The sequence below is a fragment of the Neocloeon triangulifer genome, unplaced genomic scaffold (assembly GCF_031216515.1).
Source record: "Neocloeon triangulifer isolate White Clay Creek 2 clone unplaced genomic scaffold, ASM3121651v1 ptg000004l, whole genome shotgun sequence".
In the NCBI taxonomy this organism is placed as follows: domain Eukaryota; kingdom Metazoa; phylum Arthropoda; class Insecta; order Ephemeroptera; family Baetidae; genus Neocloeon; species Neocloeon triangulifer.
In genome coordinates this window covers 5,309,541-5,322,407 of record NW_026775547.1, presented here as the reverse complement: position 1 = coordinate 5,322,407, position 12,867 = coordinate 5,309,541, and the positions used below count along the sequence as shown (strand labels likewise).

General features: G+C 34.6%; 2 protein-coding genes across 3 annotated transcripts in view; one reads left to right on the top strand and one right to left on the bottom strand.

Annotated features, from left to right (window-relative positions):
• The window catches only part of LOC132193660 (protein NDRG3), a 24,959-nt gene extending 19,357 nt beyond the window's left edge, over positions 1–5,602 (bottom strand). The window contains exon 1 of the mRNA XM_059614476.1: positions 5,585–5,602. The gene's annotated coding sequence lies outside the window, so the exon portion shown is untranslated. The remainder of the gene's footprint in view (positions 1–5,584) is intronic.
• LOC132193662 (FK506-binding protein 2) lies at positions 2,325–12,867 on the top strand. 2 transcript variants are annotated; one of them, XM_059614484.1, is made up of 4 exons: positions 2,325–2,638; positions 11,367–11,530; positions 11,590–11,702; positions 12,183–12,867. In XM_059614484.1, exons 1-4 carry the CDS (start codon positions 2,439–2,441, stop codon positions 12,363–12,365), a joined length of 660 nt encoding a protein of 219 aa, XP_059470467.1. In that variant the 5' UTR covers positions 2,325–2,438; the 3' UTR covers positions 12,366–12,867. The 2 variants fall into 2 exon arrangements, with proteins under 2 accessions (XP_059470467.1, XP_059470466.1); XM_059614483.1 differs by having other exon boundaries at positions 11,590–11,714.

The window sequence follows — 12,867 nt, the reverse complement described above, 5'->3', positions numbered from 1 at the left end:
TCAGTCATGAACTGAAACTGACCAGTAGAAATTTATTTTTTTCTGAGAAATATATTTTATAAAACCCAATTTCTTTAAAACTGTCAATAGCTACATGGTTTTGAACTTAGTATATAAATAAATATTGAAGTTTAAAAAAATAATTTCTTATGTAAAATTATAATAAAATTAATTTTTAAAAATAATATGTGTTGCAAAAATAAATTAATTTATTTAATTTTAAATTTTGGTTTAAAATAATAGGTGCTTATGTTTTAATTACTAATTTATAAAATCAAAAAAATTGTTAGAAAACAAACCAGGCATCAAAAGACTTTGTTTTGTTTTAAATCTTGACTAGTGAGTTAAAAAAATATTATCCTAGTTTTTCAATAAATAAATAATTTTATAATATTCACTTTTTTCCCTTAGAAAATGACTTTTTGTTTATGAATAATTGAGATGTTATGTTTATTAACGTTACTTCATCTCTTCCTATATAATATATTATACAAGTCACTGGCTGAAAACTGCAGCGAGGATTCAGCAGGTTTTCCGGAGTACACTTTTCCTTGAACCGTCATAGCAATGCTATTGGTCATCAGGCACTACTTTCTCATTATTCTCGTGTAGGAAGATGCTCACAACGACAACACACGCATGTATGTGAGATGATAAATTTAGCACGCGACAGACAGATCGCTTTGAAACGCCACTTTCATAAATGCACCACCGGCGCAGCGAAAGTACTTTTTCTCTCTCCATGTAAAGATTTGTTTGCTCTTTACGGAAGAATCAAGCTGCACGTCACTTTGTTGGGATTCATCTTTATTATACATTAAGGAAATGGAAAATGGAGCGCCTTTTTCTCGCGTATGAGGGGGTTTAAGGACCCCACTAATCAAAATTGCACTTTGCGCGTCAAGACGCCTCATGAATAAAAATTCGCGGTGGACTTTCTTTTCGGGAAAGGGATCTGAACGTGAAATATTATACCTGCACTATCCCTTTTGCTTCTTGCACGTACCTGCGATCATGCACTAAGTGAGTGCAATTAGCTGTGAATCATACCGAGCTAAGCATACAGCAAATACAATTCCGAAGATTTATCTTTAACGCGAGATCGCATGCGGCACGCAGTGAAAAAAAATGAAATCTGCAGAGCATGCAGCGATAATTTTATATTTCATGCCGCGTGAAATTGCGAGTTCATGCTCGCGTTTCGTTTAATTGAGATTCATTGTCTGTTGCTGATGCATCTTCTTCCATTGTCAATTAGGAAAAGTGTGTTTTAAAAAGCTAAAAAGTGATTTGGAGATGCAGCGGATTTCTCTTTTATTTGATTTTCTCCTTTCAACTCACAATCTCTCGTGTTAGCACTTTGAAATTTAATTTGGAAGTAAAGAATAATTTTCTGCACTGAAATGAAAACTCGCTAAACCTGTGAATCATCAATAATTAACGGAATTTCTTTTTAAAGTTATTTCAAATAGATAACTACTTATTGTTAATTAATTAGGAATTAATAGTTCTGTAAATCATTTGTTCTGAATTATAATTGTGATGCTAAATTGGAATAGCAGAATTATTATTTTACAACACATTTCTTAGGTGCAAATAAAAAAACCATCGTCATATCTTGAGCACACCGGATGTTTGAAAATATATTTAGCGTGATTAGAAAATTTAGGACATTGACTTTTATAACAGGTTCAAAAGGTGTGCAAAATCGCTCCCCCTTCTTTAAGTTTAGTGTAGCCATAATATTAAGGTGGTGTAAACAATATTATTTGGTGGACAAAATTTTACTTACATAGTTAATTACTATTAAAATAAAAAAATAAATAAAAATAAAATAAAATTATTAATCTACAGCTGTGATATTTAATTTCTACATTCATTTAATTTAATTTTTAGTAGAAAGAAACCAATGCAATTAGTACTTGGTCAAAACAGTGCCAAAAAATGAGCAAGATACCTGTTGCTCAATTTTCCTGAAAAAATCTCCGTCCGTCTGCTTTCTCATTTCATTGAGCAGAGAATAGAAATCACATCATTACTTATAAGCTGACACAAAAATAAACTCAGTGGCGCATTGAAGAATTAAGACTATTTTCTCTGCGAGAAATCTATGATTTTAGAAAGAAAGAAAAATCGACACCCACAAAGCAATTTTTTTTTATAAAACTGACACATCAGTGGAAAGCGATCGCGAGTCACAAGAATTAAATTTTTATAGGCAGTGGAATAGACAGGGCCCCTCTTTGGTACAAAATAAGCAGCGCAGGGAAGGGGGAAGGAGAGCAATGCTCTGCGCTCCGAGTGTGTGTGATATAGAAGCATAACCAGTCACTTGGTTCACAGCGCGCCGCCAGAAGACTCGGCACCGCAGCGGAGAACGGACGCACCGGCCGCCCCTGCCTAATCGTCATTGTTTTATTCCTAATCAAAACAATATCATGCAACTGAGAAGAAGCTATTGCGCGCTGCTCGCCAGCTTAGCGTGCTTCTCAGTGGCGCACGTCAGTGCCAAGGAGGAAAAACTCAAAGTTGAGACTGTGTCCGTACCTGATGGCTGCACCACCAAGTCCAAGTCGGGCGACATGCTCACCATGCACTACACGGGCACCCTCAACGACGGTACCAAATTCGACTCCAGGTGAGGCATTATTTTTAATTTTTGTAGGAAGGTTTTATATTTATATTAATTATTTACTAAATTTTGAAGATTTTTTTTTAATTTTTCAAATTATTTATTTAATATTATCCCTAATGCATTTGTAAATAATTAATTATTAACTGGAAATAGTTTAATTTATTTTATAACAATTTTTAGTTCATTTTTGCTTAGAATTCTTAGAATTATTATTTTACTGCAACGTTGCGTATCGAATACAGCAGTTTTCTTGGATCGTCAGCATAACGCCTTTCAAAAAACAGCAGCCTTGAATTATTTAATTTGTGCCTCTCATGCTGCGTGTCGAATCTCAGCTGTTGGACTCGAAAGGAGGCCTTGCACAAAAGAGCGCCTCTCAGTCGCCTACCTTGTAAATTAATAAAAATTTCACTCTCGACGCACATAATATATAATAAAATTATGCGAACGCAATAAAGGAGTGTTGCAGTGGCACTGCAGCTATTGTGGTACATTATTCATAATGAATTACGTGGCCCAATACTCGCGACGCTCGCTTATGTGCTCGCACACATGTGCCACGTCTTCAGAATTATAAACTCGCGGCTGGCTGTAATTCCGAGTGTGTGCACCAGCGACCCACTCAGATTTGGCTTGGGCGAGTCTCCTTATCTCTCTCTGGAGCTAAAAGACAAGTGGTGGTGCTCAGCTCGAGATTACAGAGTTAATAGTTTGCTATTTGTTCTTTTATTGATGCAACAATGAAAGAACTAATAGAATGAAGTTTCTAAAAAATTTTAATTAAAGTCTTATCTGGAAAAAATTAAATTCCTAATTATCTCCATTGAAAATTTATTTCATTTTTTCAATCCGCATTCAAGCAAGCCTAATTTGAGGAAGTTTCATTATTGCTAGAGGATTTTGTGATTTTATTTTAATATTCTGGATCAATTTCAGGCTTATTTTTTATTTCAGGACCAAAATTTATTTACAAAATATAAAGATAGTCTTTTTAATAATTTTTCGAATTTTTCATTGTAATGATATCTTAATGTAATTTACCGCAATATAAATTGGAAAGAATAACAATTTGGTAAAACAGACTCTGCCATACTTCTTTTGCCTAAAAAATATACTTCCAGGACTTTTTAACTAGAATTTAAGCTAAAATATTTACTTCAAGAAAAAATTATATATTTATAAAAATATAATTCAAAGGAATCAATATTTTTATGTTTAGTATATATGAATTTCATGTAATTTTCATGGAGAAAAGTCTTTAGTAAATTAATTTTTTAATACAAAATTGCATTGCAGTCTTTCTCTTTAGAACCAATTACCAATTACTTTTCCCAGAACGACTGAATGCATCCCATAATTGCTCTACCGCAATAATTTTTACAGTTTTCCTTCTATCAATTAATTAAAAAATCACTCTGCAGTGTTTGCAGAGCTTCATTTCAAGCAAACAATATGCTACTATTTGCTCACTCTTGATAAAAAAAAAAACTCCGCAAGCCGCCGCGATTAATTTGCATTCACTCTGCTGCAGTAGCAGACCGTTACAAGCCGCATGCACGTACATATATATGTGTATGCTGATAAATTATGCTCATCGCGAATGAATAGAAGGTGCACACGGCACATATGCATGCACCACTAATATATCCTTTATTTGCGGCTCTCGCACTTCAAAGAGCGCCAGCCGGCTATGATAAATTGCTCTCGGCTATTCAAAGCGACGCGCATTCAAATGGCATTCCACTGAAATTAAACATATTTATGGTCTAGCTGAATGAGAGAGCTTTGGTATTAAGCACGGTTATTGTGGATTGATAGATAATCGTGGGTGGAAAACCAAGTGCTGTGTGTGGTTCGGCGAATTGTAATAATTATGCAGTGGCCGTCTCCGCTAGTCTGATTGGGAACTTTCGGTGCTCGGCCTGCACATCTGCATGCCAAGCGGCTTCGGTCAATTAATGCAGCTCCATTGCAGGAAATAAACTTCAGCGGTAGACCATGTGTGATCAAATTTACATTCGAAATTCCGATTATTGAGGACGATTGGGATAAAATTAGTGACGAATATAAATTTACAGGCGTCTTAATTTATTGAAAACGTGAAATTCAATCAATATTGTACCTTTGATAGGTATATGAAAAAATATATATTTATCTTACTTGAGCAAGATTGTGAAGTTAGAATTTTTTTTAAAACAACCGAAAATTAAAATAAGTTAATTATTTTAGTGCTCTGGAGAACGGAAAAAAAGCAAACAATTTTATAAATTAACTATTTCAGATTTAAATTGAATATCCATATCTGATTTTTTTTAAGTTGACATCTGAAAATTATATTGGGTTTTCGTACTTTTCGTATAATATTTTCGTACGACGCAAAACGTGATATGCTTCAATGATATTCTTAATCTGGATCAAGTTATGCCTCCATCTGATTCCGCCTTTCACCCAACACCGTCGTACACAATAATAATATACAACGTAGAGCAAAATCACAAAAGTTGTTCTCCTTGTAGAGAGTATATATTTCTACGTGTGCTCTGCATTTTGATCAGTCGGTATTTCAGCGTCACTGATATCTCTCATTAATATTGATTTGGAACAAAGAAACACACTGCACCACTTTTGAAACAAAATTTCTCAAATTAACCACTAGTTTATTTTTCAAAAATCGAGGTCAGTATCACAAAAAAAGTCTTTGGACTATTTTTAATGAAAAATGCAAATTCTATGATCAAGTTCTTTTCAAGTGCAGGCACCAACCACTAATTAACTTGTCTTTCACGCCAAGTGAAACTTCCGCCGCCAGTGCCACTTTGGTGCTCATACCGACAGCAATAATTATAATTTGATTGATAATCCCGTTAGAAAGGCGCTGGTTTGGCCAGAAATGACCATTCTCGGAATTCTAGAAGATGCGGAGAGCAAAAAATATTAAAATGATCCTACCTGTCAGATGAACGCGGATGGTGGCTGTGCTGAGGTCTTCTCCGGTCGCGTCTGTTATGTCGACTAACAATGAGCCAAGTATAGTCCATTTTTAAATTTATGACGCGACGGTTTGTTCAAAAAATGACAAAAGTCTATTTGAAATTGTGACGCGGTTTGTTTGGCCATCGGTTTAGCGCTGATTATCATAATCGACTGCTGTTCTCGAAAGACACAGTTCACCCTTTTGTCTTGACAGTGAGTGACGACGGGTGACCAACGGCGAAATTACAACGCAGATCATAATTTGCATTGCGATAATTGGTTCATTTTTACTCTGCTGCGAAATAGTGACGTATGGCTAAAAATCCAAATAAATCCAGTTTGAGAATTTACATTTAATCAAAAGTAAGTCAGTGATTTGTGAGATTCGCTGGGCACTTAAGACATTAGACGGTATTATTTTTTCAAATGTATCACTTAAATAAAATATAATAAAAATGTCAGTGTTTGAAGTGTTATAAAATTTAAAAGAAAGTTTAATCAAACGGTAAATTTCTGAGAATACAGTCCAGTCTGCTTACGTTTTTATTTAGGTGATTAAAATCATGAGCAGATCACAAAGTTGGCAAACTCTTCCGTTAAAATAATTTGACTTTAATCAAATTTCACGTGATTAAGTAACCAATTTGTCTATTTCAACACACTTTAATGTTGATTTTATTATTTTATCAAGCCCATGAATATAAAATATATTATTTTAAATACTAGAGTTAATTTTTGTCAGTGTATGTTGTATCTTATTTACATTAAACATTGTATTTATTAATAACTTTTTCTAAAAATATTAAATTATGAATTGTAATTATTAATTTTTTATCAATAACTCATAAATGTGTTTAAAAAGCATTTTAATATGAGATTCGGAGCTCATTTTTTCTGTGCATTTTCTTAGTTCAAAGAGATCCTACAAAGCACGCCAACTTACTCACTAAAAAACTTTTTAACAAACCGTTCGCATAACGCTGAACTCTAGTTCATAAAGAGAAATTTGAGTTCTCGTGATCACGCTGTGAGCCCCCAGAGCGCCGAGTGCAATTCTCCACATGCAACAACCTCTCATTCAACCAACCACCCCGAATATGCAAACACGCTGCATGAACATTAGCCGAACACTTATGTGCTTTTGTGCTGCCAATAACTCATGCTTCGGCCCATAATTCGCGTAGTGAATATATCGCTGTGACAGCCTTTGAAAGTGCGTCGGCATAAATCTCTCCGTCGTATATCAACCCACAGATCCCGCCCAATCGGCGAGGAGATCGCTGCTCCGCCGGGTCTATGCAATAAAGCGACTGGGGAGCTCGTTCGGCGCGACGGGTTCCCGTGCAAATGTCACATCGTCACATAAGCGCAAATAATGGAGCAACAATGCGTTCATTGGAAATTTCGATTTTGTAAATAACAGTATGAGAAATTAAGAATAGACTGATGCAAAAAGAAAATAGGTTGGAAATTATTCTCTTTTTTTTAATTGAATCTCTCGTATTTATTAACTAATCTGGTGGAAAAAAATCTCCTTTGGGTTCCAGATTCTGTTGAAATATTCAAAAGTCGATTTGAAGCGAAATTCTCTGAAAAATAAATTTTTGTTATTATCTGGAATTTTGAAATAAATTTCTTTAGGGTTGTATTAGTTTCATATAATTGGAAATTTTATATGTTCATTTTATTAATTGAATATAAAAAATATGAAAAAAAAATCCAATAAAATTAATTATTGAACGGAGTTAATTTTTTTATAATAATAGTCATTTCAATCTTTCTTTAATATTATTTTAATGAAAATTATTCACAAGAAAAAAAGTTTGATTTCTCGTTCTAACAGTAGATAAATGTCGATTGTGCATTCACTTCTCTTTTTCCTCTTGGCTAGAGTATTACTTTTTTATTGCCTCTCCGTTGTCATTACTCCTTTACCAGATTAGTTTCTCCTTTGTCGGGTTCAAGCCCGTCGCATGCTAACGGTCGAAAGGGCCACTACGTCTTCTTCGAAGGCGCATATAAAAAAAAACAAAGGCCAGAATTATTCCAGATTGCAAGCCACAGGAGAAATCAAGTTTGTGTTTACGTGCCCGTACGAAAAGCAGGATGCAGAACCTCCTTTTCCAGCCTGCAGCAGACCCATTCCAAGTGCAAATAATAACTCTGTGTTTGTTGGTGTACTGTTTGCCCTTGCTTGTACGGTGAGACTCCCCGGCAATGAATAAATTATCGCTTTCTGCGTGCCTTGCCTTTGCCTCCTTCGTTTGCTTTTAGGGCAGAACGACTTTTGTGCAAATGACGAACGCGTGCGTGCACACGCGTGCGGTGACGACGACCGTTGAATTGAATTCTAGCTATGTTTGTCCTTTCTGCGACACGGAGAACTTGGCCTTTAATGCTGTAACCGGAGGAAAATGCCACATCTAGAATCAATTCTGGGAGGTTTTAACAGTTCAATTTTAAAATTTTATAGAATTTTTACTTTGAAATGAAAGGGGACAGAATTTTATGCAAAAAGAAGAAAAAGAAACAGATAAAAAATTTAAATATTTCAATTATAAAATTGTGTTTGAATTGAGTGCAAATCTTGATTTCAACATCTGTCATGAAATTTTGCGTTCTTTTGAATTCAAGAATAAAATCAATACTGGAAAGCTCCTTTCGAACTAATTTAGTCTTTCATTAAAGTCAAATTAAAAGGGAACATCCTTGCAAAAATTTTGCCCTTTCTCATTGTCAGTTTGTTTAGAGCCAAATAAGCATCCTCTCAAATTGGTATTTACCATTTTCTCTGCATTAATTAGTCATAAAGAAACGTGTCTGAAATTTTGAGCCTCTCTCCCAGCGTTCTCTCGGTTTTGTCTCAATTAACTGGAGCATCTGCGGTGATACGCGGTAAACATGTCGTACTCGGCTGAGACCATTAATATTTAGCATCCCTTGCAGAGCCTCCTTTGAATGCCAATTACAGGTCATGATAAATATACGCACGAAGCATCCCTCCGTTTTCGAAATACATCATCCTTCTCCCTTGCCTATACGTCAAATCCCAGCACGAAGAGAGACAGCTAAAATTTGTCGACTATAAAAAAAACTCCGATTTGAATTAGAAATTGTGAGCATATTCTCACTTTTGGGAAATCGAAAGTTGCTTGTTATATCAGGGCTTCTCATTACACAACAACCGGGATAAAAAGAAACTGCCTTCGATGATCCGTAGCTCTTCTTTTTTGTAATTAATTAGCCCTGGTAATAAATACCACTGCCATTTTTCAGCCTGGTTAATGTGTGATGATGCGCGTTCTTTTGGTCACTTTCTCCATGTGACTTTCTCCTACCGCAACAATGACCTCAGAGCCCGGCTTTTTTATTAGCGTACCACACTCATAAATATAAGCATAAATGATCACCAAGAGATGAACTTGAGCTTCTATTAAAGTGCGTTCGAGGCGGTGCATTAAGTATTTCCATATGATGGCGCCGTTGGGTGCAGGATGTGTCTCAACTTTCTTTCTCTCGATGATGAGGTGAGAAGATTTCTGATGTGCGGTCGAGCGCATTTATCGCCATCAAGAAAGACAACTGGCCCACTTTGTTAATGTATTCACGCCAACACAAATGAGCTTGTTTTCCTTGTACTGAGGGCGAGCTTATAATCATTAAACTGAACAACCACTCGTTTTCACTTTTTAACTCATGTAATGATCAAAAATTTATTAATTATTTTGAGAAAAGAAGCGGCCCTCGAGCAAGCGTTCGTGAAGTGAAAATATAATGGGATTTATACTTTGTGAGGAATTGACTGATATTAGAATGGAAATAACAGAGCCGAAAATAAAATTGCCAGGGTTTGTGGAATTAAAACTATTTTTTTTTTTATATTAAATGTTAAAAAAAAACATCAGATCTGCAGCAATTGTGATAATTTAAGACCACCTTTTGTTGTAGAAAATGACCGAAAAATTTTCACTTGTAGTTTATTTCCAATAAAGATGGCAAAGAGCATCCTTTCGCCCAAAAATTTTAACCTTTGCAATTCAAAAGCAATAATAAAAATAAAACTGGCACAAGACGACCTTAATTGTAAAGCTAAAAGTAAGGATCATTCTACGTAGAATTAGGTTTCAAAATATCAATTAATTTAAATTATCAGCAAAATGAGGAAAATAAGGAAAAATTGACGATTTATGAAAATAACATGGTCGTGTTATATTTTAAAAGATTTCCCTTCTTTTCAACTCGACAATTTCACTCTTTTCTCTTTATGTCCTTTTTTGTAAAATGACGCATTTTTTCTATTTACAATGAGGAACTATTCTTACCTTCTTCTCCTGACATAAAAATTAATGATTTCAAAAGCCAGCTTTATAATAAGCGTCTTCATAAAAACCTACATACAAAAATCCATCAAGTTTTCACAGAATTGATGTCATTAAATAGTCGTTTGAACTGATTAGAACGTTGAACATTAATTTGACTTGATGTGGACTGGTTGAAAAATTATAAATTTTTCCTCGTGGAATTTTAGAAAGCGTTCGTATAAATATTATTTGAGATGCGGAGTAAAAAATTGATGAGCTGTCGATGATAAAATCGCACTCGGTCAAATGTGAAAAATCGCCTGTCCTGCTCGGAACGCACCCCGAATTCGCTGCGAAACTTTATAAAGATTTTATCGCCGCAGTTATATAGGGGTAATAAATATTATTTTACTGCAAACGGCTTTGCGCTCCCCTTTAGAAACCAGCATACCACCGACGGCGCGATTTCCTCCTCTTTGCAATCGGCGCAAAGTGAGAGGTGTGCGTTTACGCGAGTTGCCATTATTAAATATTATTTGGAGTGCAATGAACCGGCCGGGCAAGGACAAGGCTAGGTGCGACGGCCGTCACGACGTCGTTTGCCAACCACTTTGCGCCCGTGCAGTATTTCCTTTTATTTTATGATGGCTGCGCTCGCTGAGCTGCTACTTGTTATTCTACCGCAGTGGTGCTGTGCAGGACGCGTCGTAAAACCAACAAACTCGCCCTCTCGCTGCGCTAACTTTGTGAGTGCGAATCAATCTATTAGTAACGAGAGTGAGAGGACCCTCTTCAGCGAGATATTCTCCGATAAAAAATACAAGCTTCCCCATAAACCTCTTCCAAATAAAATTTTGCTGAAACAAGAAACAAATATATTGTGTTTATATTTATTTTTTAATTGTTTTTATATATTAAAAAAAAAAATTTATTCAGTTCAATAAAATTTCATGCAAAATAAAATTAGAATTATTGTTATTATCATTTAAAAAATATTAAATAAAATATTTATTTACTATTTTATTCATATTTTAAAGTTTTAAATCTTTTTACAGAATTTAAATATTGAAATATACATGATAAACGTACATTAAAAAATTAAAAGTAAAGTGCGTTACCATTGTTTGAAGAATATATGATGAGATAAACATTGGGTTCTTCTGGGCAGTTCTCTCTGCAACTTGAAAGTTATTACAATCATAATGAATGTATGAATAATAATGATAGAGATTTTGAAAAAAAAAAAATAGCTCGTGCGTTCATGTCATCATAAATCATAAACTATTAAGCAAAATTATTAACGTAGCTATTTATGATCGTATCTGTCGCTAAAGTGTATGCAGAATCCAAGTTTAAATTTAAACTATGTATTTTTTTCATAATAAATTAATTAAAATTTTTAAGATTTTGTGCCAGATCAATAATTAATTGAATTTTTCGTTTTTTGTTTGTTCTAGCCACGACCGTGATCAACCATTCACATTCCAGCTTGGTGTGGGTCAAGTGATCAAGGGCTGGGACCAAGGTCTGACCGACATGTGCGTCGGCGAGGTCCGCAAACTGACCATTCCTCCCAGCCTGGGCTACGGCGATCGTGGAGCCGGAAGCGTCATCCCTGGAGGTGCGAAACTTTTAAAACAAAAATTTCTTTCAATATAACTTATTTCATAATTTTATCAGGTGCTACTCTGAACTTTGAAGTGGAGCTCATCAGCCTGGGTGACTCGCCACCACCTGTCAACGTTTTCAAAGAGATCGACGAGAACAAGGACAAACAGTTGTCGAGGGAGGAGGTGAGGCAAATGGTGATATCCTTATTAATTGCTAAACACCAAAACCATATGTGGATATTGTGGTTTACTAACGAAATTCTGGTGGATTTTGAGTGGTTGGCATGATTTAACTAGTAACAGAAAAAGGTTTTGTGTTTAAAGGTTTTTACAATTTAAATTATAGCCTAAAAGAAATATTTTTGATTTTAGTTTATTTCATTCTTTAAAAAAGTTGAATTATGTTTTCATTTGCTACTTTTTTAAAATTTAGGTCCCACAGTTTAAGTCCTGAAATAACTCTTACAATTTGGAATCTTTTGGCCTGAAATTTTTATTGTGTGTAACTAAAGGAAATTTTTTGATAAAATCAGAAATAATTCCAATTTATGTTAAATTTATTTGTTGTTCGTACAAAATTAACCTAATAATTAGCTGCACCTTGAATTAAATTTTTTATTATTGGTGGCAAATCTGATAACAAATTTTTATTATAATTTTTAGGTTAGCAGCTATTTGAAGAAGCAAGTTGCTGAGCAGGAGGGAGGAGAAATCAGCGAGGATGTCAAGAAAATGATGCAGGACCAGGACAAGTTGGTCGAAGAGATTTTCCAGCATGAGGATAAGGACAAGAACGGATTCATTTCTCATGATGAGTTCTCTGGTCCTAAACACGATGAGTTGTAAAATGACTGAAATTTGTTTTCACTCAAGTTTAATTTTGGGCTCTCGTTGTATCAAATGGCTCATAAGTTCAAAAGACATTGTTGTACGAATACCTAATTTAAAAATAAAATGTTTGATCAGCCCTTTCTTTATGTTGATTACAGTAAAAGTGTATTTCAAATTTTTAATGACTGCACTCTAATAATTTGCAAAAATTGGTTCCAACTCAATCACTCGTCACAGCATATCATGAAATTTGCATGCAGTTGCTAAAATATCTTTTTGCAATTGTGAACAAAAATTAATTAGTACGAAAATTGATGTAAGGAAAAAACGCATCGTAGAAGGGTAAACATTATGTGTGTACTTCCTGTTTGGAATGTAATAATTAAAGCTGAAACACGAAACTTATCCTGCTCATTGAGTATACCACTGTGAATTTAGAAGCATTGATGACTTGAATGTTCATAGTGTACGGAAATTTTTTGTAAAGCTATATTAAACTAAGTTTTTCATAAAAAAA